General features: G+C 34.9%; 2 protein-coding genes across 6 annotated transcripts in view; one reads left to right on the top strand and one right to left on the bottom strand.

The window, feature by feature from the left end:
• myripb (myosin VIIA and Rab interacting protein b) overlaps window positions 1-16,976 on the top strand; it is a 188,520-nt gene extending 171,544 nt beyond the window's left edge. For all 5 annotated transcript variants that reach the window (XM_051098065.1, XM_051098061.1, XM_051098062.1 and 2 more), the window contains 6 exons: window positions 481-1,545; window positions 8,156-8,338; window positions 10,502-10,663; window positions 10,768-10,863; window positions 10,989-11,061; window positions 15,103-16,976. In XM_051098065.1, the coding sequence (XP_050954022.1) occupies window positions 481-1,545; window positions 8,156-8,338; window positions 10,502-10,663; window positions 10,768-10,863; window positions 10,989-11,061; window positions 15,103-15,149 (1,626 nt within the window). In that variant the 3' untranslated portion in view covers window positions 15,150-16,976. The remainder of the gene's footprint in view (window positions 1-480; window positions 1,546-8,155; window positions 8,339-10,501; window positions 10,664-10,767; window positions 10,864-10,988; window positions 11,062-15,102) is intronic.
• A 356-nt stretch (window positions 16,977-17,332) lies between these two features.
• Window positions 17,333-19,484, bottom strand: prlh2 (prolactin releasing hormone 2). Its single transcript, XM_051098085.1, has 3 exons — window positions 19,381-19,484; window positions 18,846-19,031; window positions 17,333-17,791 (listed from the first exon to the last, which is right to left on the bottom strand). The coding sequence occupies exons 2-3, from the start codon at window positions 19,009-19,011 to the stop codon at window positions 17,604-17,606; spliced, it is 354 nt and encodes a 117-aa protein (XP_050954042.1). The 5' UTR covers window positions 19,012-19,031; window positions 19,381-19,484; the 3' UTR covers window positions 17,333-17,603.
• Between the last annotated feature and the right edge of the window lie 1,897 nt (window positions 19,485-21,381).

The following is a 21,381-nucleotide window of genomic DNA, read 5'->3' as shown; positions in this document are numbered from 1 at the left end:
CCTGGAGAAATGCTGTCATCTCCTCTGTTCATAAAAAAAAAAAATAATTATTGACAGATTGTTTTTTTTTTCATTCTAAGTGTACATTTCTATACAATTCCAATTGTATGCTTTAAAAACAACTCAAATGCTGCTTTTGTAATATATTGACTGTAAGGTGAATGTATGTTACTCATTATTTGTCATTATTTTAGATACTAAATAGAAAATGACAATTTTGGCAAAAGTAGCAGCAACGGAGACAATTATAAAATCATTAAAAACAAGTAATTCTTGTTTTTTAATTTGAGTGTTATTTATATTTGACTCCAGTAGGTGGCAGTGCAGGACAGAGTTGTGCTTTTATTGGCATAAGTGGTGTGAAAATATTTTAACTCCTTCAGTCATGAAGTCTTTATTTTATATTCTTATTTTTCTCCTTAACAATATTTCTTAAGCTCTCTGCTCTTCTCAATTGTCCCTCTCTTTAACATATCTCAGGAGAACAGTGCCGTCCTCCTCAACGCCATGATGATGCGCCGACAAGAGAGCCAGGAGAACCCAGTCCCTCTGAATTACCGGACTCCAGACACTGTGACACCTCCTGACCTTTTGACCTCTGACGCTATGACCCCTGAACCTGACTATCAAAACACAGTGGCTCACAACTCCAGTGCCGCCAGTCCACCGATGGTGAGCCAACCAGGGGCCAGCAAACAAGAGTTCAGCATTCAAGGCCCTTTGCTCAGGGGCTCATCTGTTAATGAAAGTCTGGAACAGGAACTGAGATCCAAACTCTGTGAGCTGGTTGGTCAAGCCAGCGAGAGGGATGTGTTGTCATCTGATTTTGAGCCAGTAAGCGACAAGCAAGAGGACCCAGTAATGGAGAAAGAAAGTGAGAAACTGAGACCAAGGGAGAGGCGCGAAAGCAAACGAGACAGGAGGGAAGGAAAGTCGAAGGAAATTGGGAATCTGAGTGAAAGACAAACAGTTAGAGAGATAGACACAAGTGATGCTGTAAGACGGATAAATATAGCAAGAGAAATGAAGAGAGATAGGGAGCGACAGAAAGAAATTGAAAGACAAGTAGAGAGAGAGAGAGAAAGACAAAGAGAGCTGGAGAAACAAATCGAGAGGGACAGAGAAAGACAACGAGAGATCGAGATGCAGGTAGAGAGGAAACAAGAAAGACAGAGAGAAATGGAGAAACAACTGAAACAAGAGCAAGAGAGACAATCAGAGATTGAGCGAGAGATAGAAAAGAAGAGGAAAAGCATACGCATGGAAAAAGAGAAATTAGAGCCTATAGTGAGTACAAAATCCAAAGAGGAAAAGAAACAGGAATCCTCAGGTAGAGTCATGGAGCAAAATAAGTGTTTGAAGGAAGACTACGATGAAACAGAGAAGCCCAGTGAAGAAAAGGTGAAGATTTTATCACCACAAAGAAGCCAATCAGAAACAGGGTCAGAAAAACAAGAACAGCTTGAGACAAAGACAACAAGGTCTTCAACCACATCTCCAGACAATGCCCCTTGTGGTCTGGAGGAGCCAATGTCTCCATCAGAGGTAAGCACTGGCTTTGGCCACTAAAAGTTCCTACTTCACCTAGTCTTTGTTCTAAACTCTAGTGAACTGCCTAACCAGACACCAAAACAGTTATTCAACTAAAGCTGTAAACCTATTGGTAGTTTAAACAACTTGATTCTTTTCAGACTGTTGTTGCACCATGACCGTAGTTAACCTGAATAACCTGAAAAACTTACTGTAGAAGAACACAACTTATACTGTCTCTTGCAGCAAAAGTAAGAATATAATGCATTTCGGATGCGGCCAGTGTTGGGGGTAACGCATTACAAGTAATGCGAGTTATGTGATACTATTACTTTTTTCAAGTAACTAGTAAAGTAATGCATTACTTTTGAATTTCTATGGAAATATCTGAGTAACTTTTTCAAATAAGTAACGCCAGTTACTTTTACCCCATTTATTGACTGACAAGTCTCCTGTCAGAAAATTGGGAGTAAACATGATGTTACTGTATTCTAGACTAAATGTGAACATGCATTAATTCATCTCACTCACAAAAAACAGATTCAGTATTCCTTAAAATAAATAAAAACAGTGAAATGCAAACTCAGAATATGACACAACCCTAAAATAATTAAATATGTTAAATAAAACAAATATCCTTTATGTATTTAATTCCATTTTATTAACCAGTGTCTTTGCTGCTGACCTTCGATGATGCAATTCAGCCATACTAATAAGCAAAAACTACTTTAGATAAACTAACATTTGTGCTTCATTTTTTATAGCTGAAAAGTGATCTCCTGCATAAATATACTTTTCTTTCAGCCTGAGGTGAATTCATTTTACTTTTGGTGTAAAAGGGCTTTTACATTAGAATTGTTTTATATTAAAAACAAAGAAGCAAGCTCTGCCCAGATTTAAAAAGTAACACATTACTTTCCATAAAAAGTAACTAACTTAATTAGTTACTTTTTCATGGAGTAATGCAAAATTATAGAGAAACATATCATGTATCACATCATACAATGTTTAAAGCATCTAAACAGACATTACAAATAGTAGATAATGTGTATGATTCAGTAGCCTTTTAGTTGATATCTCTTGTCGTGACACTTCAACTGTCATGCCACATTAAAGAGCAAACTACATTTATTGTTTTTATTTCATCATAAAATTGACAGAACTCAAAAGTTAAGGCTTTCAGTATAAGTAAGCAATTAGGTACAGGAGGCCGTGCTGTATTGTGAAGGGCGTTGTTAAGCATGATGAAAAGAGTTCCAATTCTCTATACCTATTTTTATTGTGTGGTAACCATTTTATAAAAGCAATAAGGTTCTCAAGGTTTTATAAATAATAATAAATAAAATTAAAAAATGTAAAGTAAATAAAATGTATTTTAGCGTGATCAAAGCAATTAATAAAATAAAAGTTTGTGTTTACATAACGTGCATGTGATATGTATATTTATATGTATATATAAATACACAAATTATTTATATATATATATATATATATATATATATAAGAAATATTTACACATATATCTTTATTCATATTATATATCAACGTATTACATTTATTTCTTAAATATATGCATGTATGTGTGTATATTTATATATACATATAAATATACAAAGCACTCGCACATTTCTTATGTAAACACAAACTTTTATTTTGGATGCGATTAATTGATAGTATTAGTATGTATAGTATTTTATATGCATATAGTATTTATGTATGCATATAAAAGTATGGTATTTAGGGTAAAAGTTTGCATACTATTTTACCCAATTTATGATTTATACCCAATTTTATTTAAACAAAACATGCTACTTTTGTAATTTATTTTCCTTTTAAAAGTGTTGTTCCATCAATGTTCAGTAAAAAGATACATATATATTTTCCTGCAATCATACACTATGAAGTATAGTGACGTGAAGGGAGAAGTAAAATTTTTTTTTTCTTAAGATGTGCTTTTAGCCGTTGTACTCTACTTTAAATACACCGTAAAATGGTACAAGTGCGTACAAGTGCATGGTTTCATTCAATAACCAGGGTATTACCCTTTCATGTAATCAATAGATCATGGTATAGGCACAGTATACTTGTAAAAGCATATAGGTGGTTCACTGTGGTTTGGAATAGAGTCCCCATTCGCTCTCTGATGTGAATGTCAAGTGATATTATGCACCCAATGTTCCTTTATCCAGTCTAAAAAAAAATGCATTCAGTTGAGACTTAATGTGATTACAAAAGTAGGATGAGTTTGTGGATCAATATCCTTTGTTGATCCTAAATCAGCGTTCCTGTCAACCAATCTCAGCCCTACGTCTAAAACCAGACACTGGTGATTGGTGAAATATGGTTCCAGTAATATCAAAGGATGTTGATGTCCTACTTGTGTAAATGATGTGGTGCCCCATAAGAGACTGAGCTCTGTTATAAAATGCCTGCTCCTCTAGATCCTTCCGGCACTCTTTCAAACCCTCAAACTTACATTTATGTTACTGATCGAACTCAGAACGAAGATCTTTACTCTCATTGGTGATGAGAAGCCATGATCAAGCGCACACAGAAAAGCACGTCTGATCAAAGCCCAGTTCTGTGTTGCCACTTCAGACTTGTATCGTGCATGAGGCAATGTGTTACGCATGAACCAGCCTGCAGAAATGAATAGAGTGTCTCTAGATGTTGTGAGAACATCTATAGGATGTTGACAAGGAAATGCACACAATAAGAGCAGCACTGTCTTTGTCTATGGATCCTCTTCACCTACTGTAGCATCTGGTCCTGGTCTGGTACTTTCATTTCCAGCTATCTTCTCGTCCATTATATTAAAGGAATAGTTAAACCAAAAATGACAATTTATCATATACTGACCCTGTCTTTCCAAACCAGTTTGATTTTGTTGGATACTCAGAACGCATAGACAGGTGTGTTTTTGTGAATTGTGGGGACTTTTCATAGACATTCATTGTTTTTGTACTGTACAAACCATATTTTCTATCGCCCTACACCAACCCTACACCTAAACCTAGCCCTCACAAGAAACTGTACACATTTTTACTTTCTCAAAAAAACTCATTCTGTATGACTTATAAGCCTTTTGAATTATGGGGACACTCAGAATGTCCTCATAATTCACCTCCTCCTTGTAATACCTATGTCATACCCATGTCATTATACAAATTTGTCCCCTGATATGTCACAAAAACACACACACACACACAAATATAAGAAAAGAAAGAAAGAAAATTTAAAGACTGTTATCCATGCTCTTTATGACATTCTTAAAATGTGGTTTCATTAAGAAGAATAAAATGTTTCTTTAATGGTTCTTTGAAACAAAAAAATGCTTTTGAAACCTTAATTTTTAAGAGAGTAAAACAAAAGTAATCTGAATGATTAGTTTACATATCTGACTGAGTTCAGCTCACTGATTTAATGATCCAGCTTACCAAAGGGGAAGATTATTAGTGAATAATGAACAGTTTAAATAACATGACTTTGAATATAGTGCATAAGATGCATTGATCACTTTTGTGAAACAGTTGTGATGCATTTGCATCCTTGTGAAAGTGCAGAACAGCAACCTGTACAATCCTCAGGACTTCTCCTAATGTATTCTATAAAAAAAAGAAAGTAAGTCATACAGGTTTGGAATGCCCTAAGGTAAAGTAAATGATAACAGAATGTTCATTTTGGGATGAACTATTCCTTTAATTGTTTGTCTCGTGTCTTTCATTTCTTTTGCTCTTTGCACTACCCTTTCTTCATGTCTCTATCTTTTTCTCTCTCATTTGTCTTTCTGTCCGATCTCTCTCTTTGTGTCTCTGTGTTTCTCTCTTTCTCTCCACCCCCTCCTGTTGGTTCAGGAGGGTCTGAGTGATCGTGCCCTACAGCAGAAGCTTCAGTTACTCTCCTCTTTCTTACAGCAGGTGAGATACATCATGATGAGAAGATGCAGTAGAGCTGGAGAGATGCCTCCTGAATCAAACATGTAGTCCATTCATACTCCTACCTCAGAGCCTGCTCATGACATTGTAGAGTCTGTTAAGAGTCAGATACACAAAGTGGGAGAAAATCTTTCTTTAGATTTTTCTTACATCTACAGTACTGATGGTGATATTGAGAGCACAATATTATGTTGTTTAACAAAAGCCTGTTACTCTGGTTCTAAGCTGCTTGGTTCTCTTCATTATGTTTACTTGCACTGTCCATTAAAAAAAAAAAAAAGTTTGCATATGCTACCATTGAAAAGTTTGGGGTCTGTGAGATTTTCTAATGTTTTAATGTCATCTCTTAGGCTTACCTTGGCTGCTTTTTAGTTCAATGTTATTGCAATTTAAAATAATTATTTAAAAACATAGTAGAAAGAACTATTTCAAATGTTCTCTAACATTATACATATCTTTACTGTCACTTTTGATCATCCTTTAATGCAGGGGTGGGGAACCTTGATCCTCGAGGGCCAGTGTCCCTGCAAAGTTTAGCTCCAACCCTGAAAAAAAAAAAAAACAACCTGTATCCTTTAGAGCTTAATTAGCATGTTCAGGTGTGTTTGATTAGGGTTGGAGCTAAACTCTGCTGGGACACCAGCCCTCACGGATCAATGTTCCCCACCCCTGCTTTAATGCATCCTTGCTAAATAAAATAATTAATTTAATTAATAATTCAAGTAAATTAAATAATTAATTAAAATTATCAGGCTGAACCCAGCATTTTGGTTTAAAAAAAACAGCATTTGGTTTGTAGGAGTGTAGGTACTTCACAAAATAAGTACAGTGTACTTATTGCATTCATATTGTATTGCTAAACACCTTTGCTGCTATTGAGATGGGATACGGGTAAGAATAGGGACAGGTTTGTTGTTATAACAGTGTAATTAAAAATGTAATTACAAAAATTAATTACAGATGTAATTACATGCAGATATTTTTTGTATAAGTACAGTGTATACAATAAGTGCATTGTATCAAATGAATAATTTAAATGTACATAGTAATTAAGTACATAGTAATTAAGGCCACCTAATATAATATGAGACCACATTTAGGAAAAATCTTACTTTCTAAAGGACCAAATTATGCAATTTCAGTGATGTCACAATTTTATTTTTTTATATGCAAGAAATAATGCAGTACTGAGGTTGCTTGAAAAAAAATGTGGGTCACAGCTGAATGTAACTTTAAAAATGAAATATTAAAATAAGTGAACTTACAACATTCAAATATCAATTCAGCAACAAATCTAAATTATTAAGTTTATTGTTGCATATAAAAGACAAGGACACATCCTGCCAAAAACCTGTGCAGATCTCATTTTCATGCTACTTTTTTTTTAACCACACTTTTGTGTCTTTTAAAAATAGTTGTCTAACATGTCTTATGAGATTTGTGTCTTTATTGCTATAACATTTAGCCTAATAAGACACCAGTTATCCCTTCCAAATTACCTTTTTGGACAAGCATCAATACATTATAAACGTACTCTTAAGTTTTATTTGATTTTAAGATTACGGTATAGTGTGAATGTCTTTGAATATCTTTTAACTTTTCATTGGGTGTTAGATTTAGTACCTGTTTTCCACATGTTTTCTCACTATACAGGCCCACTTTTATACACACACTGACCCTTTCAGAGCTCGAGCCACTCATGCTGTGAGGACTGAGTTTGGATCAATTATTTCTGTGATCAAAGCGCAAACCAACCAAACCATTAATTGATTCCTCAAGTATTCATTACTGAATCACACTGCTCCTCTCTTTCTTCCTGTCTCTTTCATTCTCACTTTCTCATCTCGAAAAGTCATTTTATCTCATCATATTACCCTCTCTCATGTGTGCTTACTGTCTTACTTACAAACACAAGCAAGCACATCAACATGTACATCTCATATTGATGGCTTAGTATTCTAAATGAACTCTGATGCCCATTACACTTTGAAAAACTTATTGACAAAAACAAATGTACTTCTCATCCACGTCCTTCTGAGTTTTATGATGACATGCACTGTGGTCTTAGTGTGAGAGTTTTTGGCACATTGTGTTTTGACCAATCTTGTAGAAGTATCTCTTGAAGAAGTAGTTCACTCAAACATGAATATTCGGTCTTTATTTTCTTACCCTCATGTCCTTAGAAACCTGGATGCTGTTGTTTTTTTCTATGTTCCACAGATAAAATATGTTGTACCAAATATGTATTAATTTTCAAGTAAATTATTCCTGTAACATTCAAAAGTGTATGTTGATGGATGTGTGTTACTCACTTTAAGACACACTCAATGATGACCTTTCACCTCTGAGATGTTTAAGCATCTCTCATCCACGTACATTCACATCACACTCCTTTTCTCCCATAATCTTCTTATCCTGTTCATTGATCCAACAGGTTGAGCATGACGAGCAATACATCCCAGCTTAATTAAGAGAGATCTTAGGTAGCTATGTGGAAGTTGTGATCTACCCACCATTTCAAGTCTTTTCATATTTTTTGTTACTCTGTTATTAATAAATGTTTTTATGGCTTATATGGTAATTTGTTTCAAGAGCACCTGATATGCATTTGAATTCTGTCTGTTTTGCATATCTATTTATCAGTGGGTTTTCTCATCTGTTTTATGTGTTTTCTCATGTTTATGGAGCAGAAGTACTCCGCTGCGTCTTTATGCAGCATCACTACAGAGGTTCTGAAGGTTCTGAATGCCACAGAAGAATTACTTGGAGAGGCAGAAGGCAAAGGTCATGACTCTTCTACGGCTAGCACACCCATGTCCTCAGGCCCGGGCAACAGGAAGTTGGACCAGCACCTCACTAAAATGGAGGAAAATGTAAGATTCATTAATGGAAACCGTTCTAATGTTGTTTTTGATACTTTTTCAAAGAAGATAGCAAATCCAAATCAGTGTCTTTATAACAAACCGTAATTATGACCATTGGAACTTACTCTACAGATTTTTATTTATTTTAACATTTTTTTTGTACCCCAGGGGTACAGGTGAACCTGAAGAGAAGGATTTTCAATTCAATTTATGATTTAAATTCATAAAAAATGTAAATATTGTTACAGAACTGGTAGACTGTTCATTGTTTTTAGTATATTACATTGTGTATTATTTGCTTTATCTGATAATTAATGTATTGCTATACATATTAAAGATTTTTTGGTTTTAATATATTGGTTTTACAAATTAGAGAATATGAGAAATATATATGTGTTTCCAAAGTTTAGGATCTGTACGATTTTTAATCTTTTTTAAAGAAGTGTCTTGTGCTCCTCAAGGCTGCATTTATGTGATCAAAAAAAAAAAAAAGAATAAAAGAATATATATATATACACTCTCCTCTAAAAGTATTGGAAAAGTGAGGCCAATTCCTTTAACATCAAAAGATGAATATGAGACCAGAGAACAACATTTTAGCTTTTATTTCCAGGTATTTACATCTGGATCTAATACATAACTTAGAAGATAGCACCTTTTGTTTGAACCCACCCATTGCTCATGTGACCAAAAGTATTGGAACATGTGACTGACAGGTGTGTTTCGTAGCTCTGGTGTGTCCTAATACATTGATTATTCAAACAGTGAATAGCACTGAATGTTGCTGAATGTCAGTTTCAGATTTGGGTTTTGCCTGCATTTGTAGTTATACGTGTAACCAACATGAAAACCGTAGAGCTGTCTATGGGTGAAAAACAATCAATTGTGAAGCTGAGAGAAGATGAAAAATCAATCACAGCCAATTGCACAAATATTGGTCATAGCCAGTACAACCATTTGGAATATCCTGAAAAAGAAAGAAACCACGGGTGTAGTAAGTAACAGATCTCGAATGGGTAGACCAAGGAAAACATCAACAGTTCACAACAGAAACATTGCGAAAGCTGTAAAGAAAGACCCTAAAACAACAGTGACATCAGCAACAACCTCCAGAGGTTAAGAGTGAAGGTATCACAATCTACTGTTCTCAGAAGACTTCATGAACAGTACAAGTACAGAGGCTACATCAGAAGATGCAAACCACTCATTAGCAAGAAGAATAAGAAGGCCATGCTGGTATCTGCCAGAAAGTACAGAGGCTGATGAGACAAAGATGAACCTTTACCAAAGTGATGAAAAGGCTAAAGTTTGGAGAAAAATAGGATCTGCTCATGATCCCAAACATTCAGTCTTCATTCATGATGCAACACCTGATAGCATCAAGGCAGCAGCAAAATAAAGATGTCAACAGAAACTTTTTGTCTGCCAATTTACAGAAAGATGCAACCAAACTGATTGGGAAATCCTTCATCATGCAGCAAGGTGATTACCAAAACAAAGTGCCAAAACACCAAAAGAGTTCATCAGGGGCAAGAAGTAGAAGGTTATAGACTGGCCAGTGCATTTTACCTGCTAAAGAAGGGATTGAAGAGAGTAACCCCCCAAAGCAACCAACAACTGAAAGAAGCTGTGGTGAAAGCCTGGAAAAGCATCAAAAAAGAAGAATGCAAAAGTTTGGTGATGTCAGTGGGTCACTAGCTTGATGCAGTGATTGCAAGCAAAGGATTTGCAACTAAATATTAAGTCTTATTCACTTTAATTTAGTTTTAGTCTATCTGTTCCGATAATTTTGGTCTCACGAGCAATGGGTGGGTTTAAACAAAAGGTGCTATCTTCTATGTTGTGTATCAGATCCAGCTGTAAATACCTGGAAATAAAAGCTGAAATGTTGATCTCTTGTCTCATGTTCATCTTTTGATGTTAAACCCAAATGTTTTTAGTCTACAGCTAAAATAAAGGAATTGGCCTCAAAGAAATTGTTCCTAATATGTGTTAAATTGATTTTAAAAAAAAAGTGATAGTGGAGACTAATATTGTTAGAAAAGGTTTCTAAAACACTCCCTGGACCCCACTTTGAAAAACCTTGATGTTAGCAATTATGCGTCCTGTGGTTCTCTCTTTCATTTATGAAATTCTAATATCTAATTTTGTGGCCGTGTGAACTGTGTGCAGGTGTATTTGGCTGCAGGTGCTGTGTACAGCCTAGAGGGGGCGCTGAGTGACTTAGAAGACTGTGCTCGCAGCATCAGCAGCGCCACCACAGAGACTGAACTGGCCTTCCTAGAAGATCAGGTGGCCACTGCTGCTGCCCAGGTGCAGCAGTCCGAACTCCAGGTGTGTGCTTACATGTGACATAATGCAGACCAGTCCTAAATGTGCTATTGTTACAGTTCAAAACTTTTCAAGTTTAATTTCAGAAGTTTATCTGTTCTCTGCAGATCTCAGATATTGAGGCAAGAATATCAGCCCTCAAAACCGCAGGTCTAAATGTATCTGCATGCACACGGTTTTCCAAGTACAAATCTAAACCTATGGTGAGTTTCATCAGCATTACACTTTTTGAACTTTAAAGACAAGCAGGACACATATGAACTCATTATAAGTGGAATGGATGTAGTTCATGATTTTAGAATTACTGATTTAATGTTTTTCCCACCAGCCCCAGACACTGGACTCATCTCGCCATCAGAGGAGAAAGCTGCCTGCTCCTCCTATCAGAAGTCTGTCATCAGGTTTGAACGCACACATACCAACATTTAGTACTTTGAAAGGGATCTCACCCTTATTTTTCCTGTCATTCTAAACCTGTAAGACTTACTGTTTTCCATGGAGCACAACTTAACCAATTCAGCATGTCCAGAGGGCTCATTCCAAGGATCCAAATAAGACAAAAAGCACTGTAAAAGTGGTCCATAGTTTTTGTGCTCTAGAATCAAATTTCAAAGCCATATGATAGCTGTGTGGGGAACAGACTGCTAAACACTTTCCTGGCCTTCAGTTCAACTATGAAACATCAAAACATATATGTGAGTCAACACATCATGACTTGCCATGTTTGAACTTATTTGGTATTTTAGAGCGAATGGTAGAAGGGAGAAATTTCTTTAACTTTTTTGTATCTCTTTCTAATTTTATTCCTATTTTGAAGGAAATTCCTTTAAATGTTCAGTAATATGTGAAAAGCTGAGACTGCTACACTAATTGAAAACCAAAATCATTGAAAGCCTGTGATTGAATAAATAAAATAAAGTGAGAAAAAATAATAATAATAAAAAAATAGTTCATATTAATTAAATTCATAAAAAGTATAAATTACAGAACTGGTAAATTATTCATTATTTTTAGTACATATCATTGTGTATTATTTGCTTTATATGATAAATAATGTATTACTATACATTATTAAAGAATATGAGAAATATATATACACTGCTGTTTTTAATGTTTTTTAAAGAAGTGTCTTGTGCTCCTCAACGCTGCATTTATTTAATCAAAAATACAGAAAAGAAGAAAATCAAAAAAAAAGAAAAAGAAAAAGAAACAGCATTTATTCAAAATATTTTGTAGCAATATACAGTACCGTTCAAAAATGTGGGTCAGTATTTTTGGTAGAAGGGAGAAATTTCTTTAACTTTTTGTATCTCATTCTAATATTTTTTTCATTCCTATTTTAAAGGAAATTCCTATAGGAAATAAATAAAATAAAATTAGAAAAAATGATTTAAAAAATTACAAACTCTCAAAAAAAGTTTTTAATGTTAGTTAATCTATAGGTATAATAGTTAATCTATTAACTATAGTTAATCTATAGTTAATATTTTTCTAGCTGCGTTCTATATATTGCATGTCTAGTTGACTTTGTCTAAAGCAAACCTGTTGAGATTGTCTAAAGCAAAACCTGCTTTCAAGCCATTCAAGGGTACAATCAGTACATATAGTATCTAGTATCCCCAGATGTACTGTATAATGTTTGCTTCTTCATGCTACAGTGTTATTTTCTTTCAGAACTCTCAAGTATGGTCTTAAAGAACCAATATTATTCTCCTCCTAGTATTGTTTAATGTGATATATTATCTAGGCTACAATGCCCTCTATGGAATTAGTCAAATTTTCCGGAACACAAAGATACGTAAATCCTACGTGTCTTATAAGACTCTTTGTGCTGTACATGTGATCATGTGGTTTGAACCTGCTAACATCCTAGAGGCAACAATTTCATGTGGTTCAAAGAAAAGAGCATCTTTTTTCTTCCACTGACGTTAGGGGGAAAATAAATCTATTTTCACACCAAGTGACATTACACATTTTGATTTGAAAAGAAAGGTGGAATGAGCAACCAGTGAAAAGGTGCAAGACGTAATGCACCATGTAGAGACACTGGGAGAAGAAAAGAGAAGAGGGTCCATTAGAGAAGAAACAGAGAGTCAGCCAGCAGTATTATCTCTTTTCCTCCCTCATCTTCTCCTGCTTAATCTTCCTGCTAATTAACAGGGTTTCTCTTTAGCACTGGCCATTGATATGACCATGATTCATCTTGATTCCTTTATTTCACATTAGCTGCAGCTTCAAAGGACAAACCTACTTATTCCAGTTCACCTGTTAGTGACACAAACCTACCAACAGAAGAAGACGGTAGCAGCTTGTACGAGGCCTGAAGTGGTTCTTTAGTCAGCGGTGCATGTTGTAACATTGTTTGATAGCTCTTTTCTCTCACTGCTCTTTTGTGCTGTTGGGCAGATTACATGTCCACACATGCTACAGTGTGTTATATGTTGACATTAAAGATATAGTTCACCAAAGGTAAAGTTTTATTTACTCATCCTAATGTCATTCAAAACAAGGATGACCTTTTTTTTTAACTTAAAAAGAAAGATAAAAGGACCATAAAAGATGTTTCGCAGAATGTTTATGTTGCGCTTTCTTAGAGACAGTGAGCAGGGCCTTTAAAAGTGTCCCATATGACCAATACTGTGTTCATTTAAATATATTTTTATAGATGTCATAAATTAAATAAAGAATTCTTACCACATCACATTTTGCTTTATGACCCCTAAAAATGTCACAATGAATTTTACTTTACACATTAAAACATTCTCCATAGAAAAGATCTACTCAAGTTATTGTTTGTATGGAATTGCATTTTTACTATATTTTTAAACAAATTAATTTATCTTGTCTAGACATTCTACTGGTAATTTATAGATATGTTATTGTGTCTTCTTAGTTCTATTGTTAAACTATTGTTAAAGTTCTTATACTCACCAATGCTGCATATTTGATTAAAAATACAGTAAAACAGTAATGTTATTCATAATACTAATATTTTATATATTAATAATAATTCTCAGTTTTGATGTAGTTTATTCATGGCAAAGCATGAAAAGATGGCAAAGCAGCCATTACTGCAGCCTTAAGTGGCACAAGTGTCCTTCAGAAATCTGTCTAATATTCTGATTTGCTGCACAAGAAACATTTCATTGTTGCTGCTTAATGTTTTTGGGAAAACTGTGATACATTTTTATTTAGGATTCTATGATAAATAGGAAGTTCAGAACAACATTTAAAATAAAATAGTTTTGTAAAATTATAAATGTCTTTAACTTTTGATACATTTATTACATCCTTGCTAAATAAAAGTATTTCTTAAAGGGGTCCTATTATGCTCTTTTACAAAGTCTTTTCACATAATTTACATGATTACAATACCTTTCTCCCAGCGTGGCACAAATGGCTCAATTAGTTCCAGGTTTGATGAAGGCCTGCGAACAGCTTAGATAGTGTTTCGGTTCTGCCACGCCCCTTGTCAAAGCAGCAAGTTCCATGTACAAATGTTAGTGCAAGCTAGATTAAAGTGACTCTTGTTTTAAATATGGATATTTTTCTTACAAAAATGCATTGATTCACTACAGGAGGCCTTTATTGACCCCCCGGAGCCATGTGAGGCATTTTTTATTATGGATGGATGCACTTTATTGGACTTGTTTTGAACTGATGAAGTGAAACGTTCTAAAGCTTGGAAAAGCCAGGACTTTTAGTGGACTTTGAGATTTGTAACATTGTAGATCTTTTTTATGCCCACACATACACAGCACACACTAAAATTCAGGGAAAAAGCATAAAAGGACCCCTTTAAAAAAAATTCTACTGACCCCAAACGGTACTGTATATGTAGGAATTAACATTACATCAGTATTGTTATTGTTTATTTTTTGTTCATGCTAGCTACACTCTTAAAAAAAAAAAAGGTGCTGTAAAAGGTTCTTCACAGTGTAAAATAAAAAGAACCATTTTTGGTTCCTCAAAGAACCATTCAGTCAAAGGTTCTTTAAAGAACCATCTCTTTCTTACCTTTTTATAATCTGAACAACCTTCTTTCACCACAAAGAACCTTTTGTGAAACAGAAAGTTTCTTCAGATGTTAAAGGTTCTTTATGGAACCATTTAAACAAAAAGGTTCTTCTATGGCATCATGAAGCACCTTTATTTTTAAGAGTGTACTGCGTTATTGTAACTTATTGCAAACAGTTACTGGTGAAAAAAAATGTGTATTTTTGTTTAATTATTCCAACTATTGTCTATGACATTTACAAAAAGAGCTTATTCAAGATAACTGATTCATGTCAAATTAGGTCATGCAAAAGTAAATCTCTGTGCATAGCTAAGAGAGCTAAGTGTTAAACACATCCGCACTTTAAGCCAAAATATCATTATGAAAATGGATTTCAAAAAAAAAAAAAAAAACTAAGAGGGTGTTTTGAATTCCTTCCACACAGAAAAGGAAGTCAAATCCGAGTCACAGATGAGATCTGTGAGGCTGTGACAAGAGGCCATGTGACCTCAGTGATTCTCAGATAAGCTCAATATCGCTCCGCGGTGAATGCTAGGACCATCAGGCTGTTCCACACCAGTGCCTTGATCCAACTTCTGGTCCTCCAATTTGATCAGCCCTAATGCTACTTGTCTACCCTACACCTGATCACAACCCATTCAGGGTTGATCTCACTTCTGAAGCCCTACAACTCTACCAATGGAGCTCATCACCTCCAGTAACCAGAGGACATGATTTTCTTTCTCTCTGCCTTAATGGAGACCAAACTCCTACAACGAACCATCACAGAGGGTTATAATTGTAGATTTAAACTCATGTAATTACTGTATGTATACGATAGATTGACAATGGTAAATGTTAACAATCTAAGACATCACCTCGTTCTCTTTTTCTAACGTTTTACTGAGTGTTGTACGTTTGAATTTGTATGCTGTATGTCGCCAATGTGACTGGGATGACCAATGTGACCTTTTTTTTTTTTGCAAAAAGAAGCTGGAGCACATTTGAAATTTTAAATGTATGAAATGTCTTTGTGAAAGTAAACAAAATACCTGCAGGACCTGTTGTATTTGCATTGTCATGTTTCTGTTATTTTCATGTGTCACAAATATCTCAGGTTTCTTTTTCTGATGGTCAGTTTTGGAGTTGTTTCGGAGGCGCTGTACTGAACTGCATCTAAAGTAACTGTGAAATTCATGATTTAGTTTCTATTTTGTTTTGTAAAAAAAAAAAAAGAGTTAAGTGCCATTGAAAAGCACTTGACCACCTTGTCATATAATGAGTTTGTGAGTGTGCTTGCATGAATCGTAACCCCCCCTGTGTATTCATACTTGTCTTCGAATCAACCTCATATATCCAGTGACCTCTTGAGTATGAACATCAAATTACTGTCATCTCAGTATGAAGCACTCTGGTAATTTGGGTTGTGGCCTCTTTTATTAATTAACTTCTTTTATTAATCTGAAACACCCAGTTGTGCTTTAGCATTACAATCCACCTAGATACCCAGCTGGACGTACATACCTAAAATGCTCATTTTGGACATTCAGTCTAAATCTAAATTCAGTCTAAAACTGAAGTTTCTGTAAAAATCAGTAAAAAACAATGCCCAGTGTACCACAATAATATTAAGGAATTTTTAGGTGCGTTTTGAATTACATGTCGCATTGTGTTGTATTCTAGGGTTGAAGGTAATTTTTGAGCTTAATGGAAAAGATATTTGTCATTTTCTGCCTGGACAGTTTTTCTCATTTTTTTCTTTGTTTGTTATAGTGCTAGTTAGCATGGAAAACTGTACCACAGTCCAAATCACATGAGCTTAAATTTGACATTGGTGAACATTTCAAGAGCCATTATGAGCTATTGAGATTCAGCGTCGATTAGAAACCTGACAAAAAAAAAGTTGTCCTCATTTTGAGCATTTTATTAAGCAGGGATCTCCACCTCCTTATGCACAATTACAGCTGTGACATCAAATACCGTGTCACATTATCATCATCGAGTGACTAAGATGACGTCTGTGCTGCACAGTGTGTGTTCAGACACAAAAATTGGCCCTGTTAGCTAACAGAAATTACAAAAGCATGAACTTTAGTTACCTTATGAATGTATTCCACAGAACCGTCCTTTTTTGAGCCAATGGAGAATAAACTAGCATGAAATATACAACTGCACCCCATACTCATCCCATACACACTCTCAAACGGGTCCTGCTCCTTGTTGTTGTCTATAGCAATGTTTGTGTATAAAAGCATGTATCGCGTTTCTAATAGATGTAAAAAGTCCCATGAAAAGCACAGTCAAGAAATTGAAAATGTCTTACAGTGTCATGTATTTTTTTCTATTTGAAAAATCGAATGCATATTTACATATGAATGAAGTACAAAAGACAAGAGAGAGATATGAAATATTGTAGGCTCTTTAAGTGTATTTTGGGTTTGTCGTGACCGCAAGGGCATTAGCCTGACTCTTATCAGAACGTCCTCTGTGTATTTTAATCATAAAGTATCGACGGGGGAAAAAGAAAATATTCTGTAGCGAAAAGAAAAAAGCCAATGAATTCTCATGTGCCAAATTTGTTCTGACACAAGCAGTGTTCAAATAAATATGAATAAAGTTTGCATTACTGAAGAGACTCTGAGATGTTTGTGTTCTTTGGTAGATTATGTTTGAACAATTTTATTGTAATTTAATTGTGGAGCAGTAGCTTGCATAATCCATTACAATAAACAACTAATAACAGGAGAACATACATACATTTGTTGATTTATTTATTAATATAGATTGCATTTGTAATATGTACAGATATTTTCACTTGCCAGTCAGTTTATTGAAAATGAATATTGAGAGACACACAGCCAGGGAAAGAATGAGAAAACTGTGATTAATTATACACACTAATACACTTAAATATTACAGACAGCAGGTCGCTGTAGGTAGCAGATCTCACGGTAACCAGTCTGAGTCCTCATCTGCCAATGCACTCCTCAAGCTCTCCTTATTCCTGAGAGTGTTCAACAAGAGCTCCAGAGATTTGACCACTGGCTGTAGACCACCTCCGCTCTGTCTCTTCCCAAACCGCCCGATAGGTCTTACACCACGCCCCACATACCAGAATGGGTCAATCTCTGGACCTGATTGGGAGAGGTCAAGACAAATGTTACTCTTGAAGTGCATATTTGGTTTATGAGCACATATTGCAAATAATTTTGGTCTGTTTGTTGTCAATCATAAATCTAATTTGAGTTTTACTATTACTTCAATAAGGTAAACAACTAGAAGATCCTGTGAAGCCTCTCTGTAATGTCTTATTTAAATACATAATGTCTTATAATCAGTTTATAATTCTCCAAGTGTCCAGTTATAAAATGCATTAAAACGGATGCATTAAATCAAATAAACATCATATTTCACATTATTATTAGACCATTATAATACATTAGAATGTATTATACTCTATTAAAGTACATTTTTAAAAAGTACATTTTTTTTAAAGTAATAAACTAATGGAAGATGGAAGTAATCAAGTTCAAAAAGCTCACAACTGCACAGTTGTACATTTACTAAAAAAGATAAAAAAAAATACTACAAAAAAACTGTTAACTGTACATTATCTACCATATATTTACATATCATTTACTCAATTAATTTATTCGATACTTTTTATAAGTAGGTAAAAAAATACGTCTCCTGATGAAGCCAATGATGTGTTAACAGGTTTGTTAGCTAAGTCATTATATGGCCTTCTTTTTACCATCTGCATTATTATTGTTTTTCCTTGGTATATTTTAACCTTAGCATATTTAGGAAATTCAGGCAGGTTGGTTTATTAACATTAAATCGGTTAATGAAATAATGTCGAGAGCTATAACATATACAGACTCAACAATACTGTTAGTGTCGGATCATTTCTGTTTATTTAAAAAGATTTTCTTGTTACATCGTATAGCCTAATAGTTATATGCTAATGTATATAATGACAGCGATTACAATAAAAAGATAACTGACTACAAAGTGCACTTTAATGCATCACGAATACCTTTATAAGAATATGTATATTGTATTAGGAATATTTTTATATGTATGAACATCTGACAACTGATCCACTAACATTGCGCACTGCATCTACCATTCTCTTGATAAATCAAGTTCATTACAATGACAAAAAATTATCGAAAAAAAACTTACTTCTGTTATCGACGTTGTGGACGATATGAAGGTCGTGTTCGACTGTGGTACCGTGTGCAGACGTCTCAGTAGCGGACAGAATTAGCAGCAGCAGCAATGCGACCGTTCCCAAGCGCGAGCCAATCAGGCACTTAGTCACGGGCTGAGTAAAGGCGGCGGGCAGCATGCTGAGACTGATACAGGGCACTGTATATAATAGGATACAGAGTACTCAATAATATAATATAATATAGCATTGTGCACTATTAACTGTAATCAAAACTTTCTTCACAAAACAAACTTTAAAAAATATTATATATTTTCACCTATATAAATATCTGTACTTAAATGAAGGAGCAATTACTTCTGAGAAATTTACTTTAAATATCACCAAATTTAAAAAAAAATATTATGTATTTTCACCTATATAAATATCTGTACTTAAATGAAGGAACAATTACCTCTGAGAAATTTACTTTAAATATCACCAAAACATTTAATTCAATTAATTTAATATCTACTTCTGCTGATTAAATTAAAGAGCTTTTTGACTTACATGTGTCTTTGGACGTTTGCTCTTCAGTAACAGGTGTTTCTGGGGTCAGAGTCCCTTCTTCGGTCCAAGTAATTCAGGAATGTTAAGATGTTGTGCTTATATATCGTAAGGAGTCTGTCACAAACTGGATTAGATCACGTCAATCTTGCAGGACATCCCTCCTTACACACACACACACACCTCCCACTTCCTCCTCTCCTCCTCGTCTCATCCCCCATCAGCATCTACACTTCTTTGATCCCTTGACTTGTACCCATCACGGTGAAAGAGCGATGAGAGAGAGCTTGTCTATTTGTGAATCAGACACGCCCTGACGCACTTTATCAGTGGATCTCTGACGCACACACAACATTAACTTCTTTAAGAAACACCACATCAAGTCCCACAGGTTCACTGAGAATTTGAATTGGAGAGCTACAGCAGAGGCTAAGAAATTCAGTTTATGAGTAATAAGAATCTGTTTGGCTCTAAATATTAATGTACAAAATTATTCACCTTTATTTATTTATATAGCGCTTTTAACAATACTGATTGTGTCAAAGCACCTTTACAGTAATACATAGAAAAATAGTGTTTCAATAATTGCAAAAAGACAACACTCAGTTTTCAGTTAAAGTCAGTTAATTATTAAATTCAGTGATATCATCCAGCTCAGTTCAGTTTAAATAGTATATATGCAATCAAGTCAACGATATCACTGGAAAATAAGTGCCCCCAACTAAGCAAGCCAGAGGAGACAGCTACAAGGTACCAAACCTCCACTGGTGACAGAAATGGAGAAAAAAAAAAAAAACCTTGGGAGAAACCAGGCTTAGTCGGGAGGGCCAGTTCTCCTCTGGCCAGCCAAAACCAGCATTTTATTCCAGGCTGCAGTAAAGTGCAGAGGACTCATCTGGTTCCCGTGGTCTTGTGCCGATGGCCGTCTAGGTGATGAGGTCTTCGCTGGGGATCTGTTTCTGGGGCTCATCTAGTTGACGTGGTCTATGCTGACATTTCTAAGTGCTAATCCACCGTCTGGATACGAAACGAATCGAACGAAACAGATATGATTTGGAACAAAACAGACTAATATTAGCATAGATGCCATTCGTCTTACAATGTAACAAGTACATTGAGTGTAATGGGAAGTGTTCCCGGTTCCGGTTGACCTAATTAATGCAGCCTAACAATCCTTTAACAGATTAGAATATTATAAAAGTGTTATGTATAAACCAGGTTAAAGAGATGAGTTTTTAATCTAGATTTAATCTTTAACAATGTTAGGTAGATTGTTCCAGAGTTTGGCCGCTAATTGGCCCGCAGTTGATTTTGATTATTCTAGGTATTATCAAATTGATAGAGTAAACGTAAGGACTATATTTAACCACAAAAGTTATATTCTCCAATAAACGCTGCCTCTAAGTGCTTACAAGTTTCGGAGACTACTGCAATATTAATCCATCGCTTGCTTAAAAGCTTCCAGGTCACTTACAATCTTTGGTTTTCACATTGCCACGAGTGTCTTGCTTTGGAATCCCACATGTTTTTAATGAGATTTAATCTGGAGACTGCAGAGGCCACTCAAGAACATTCTATTACCAATCCCTGAACCAAGTATCAGTCATTTTGGATGCGTCTACCTTTTTCCTATGCCCCATGACGCTTTGCACAAATTATGAGAGTAACTTCCAGTACACAGTGAAATGTTTGCTCTATAAACACAATAATAAGCATTTTCAAAAACTGGGTAGTGAGGTGACATTATTCTACTTACCCTTCCACCATCAATCATTAAAATGAAATGTAAAAGTTTATTAAAAGCATTAACAAATTACTATAGTAATAGTAATATATGTCTATATTATGTAACATACATTGGCATAGATATTCTTGTTATACCATGTGACATGAAAATATCAAGCATTAGGTTATTCTCCTAATGTCTGAAAATAAAACATAAAGGAAAATGTACAGCTCATTCAGTCAAACTGATGGATAAGGATTATTTGTAGAGCAACTTTA

The sequence above is a fragment of the Labeo rohita genome, chromosome 24 (assembly GCF_022985175.1).
Source record: "Labeo rohita strain BAU-BD-2019 chromosome 24, IGBB_LRoh.1.0, whole genome shotgun sequence".
In the NCBI taxonomy this organism is placed as follows: Eukaryota; Metazoa; Chordata; class Actinopteri; order Cypriniformes; family Cyprinidae; genus Labeo; species Labeo rohita.
Note: the sequence above shows the minus strand (reverse complement) of the source record. Positions and strands in the feature narration are given on the sequence as shown.

What these genes read in the sequence shown, in the direction of transcription:
- prlh2 (XM_051098085.1), bottom strand. Translation starts at nt 19,011, where the DNA reads ATGCTGCCCGCCGCCTTTACTCAGCCCGTGACTAAGTGCCTGATTGGC. An exon ending in CCACAACGTCGATAACAGAA is followed by an intron (nt 17,792 to 18,845) that starts GTAAGTTTTTTT and finishes TCTCCCAATCAG; the next exon opens with GTCCAGAGATTGACCCATTC.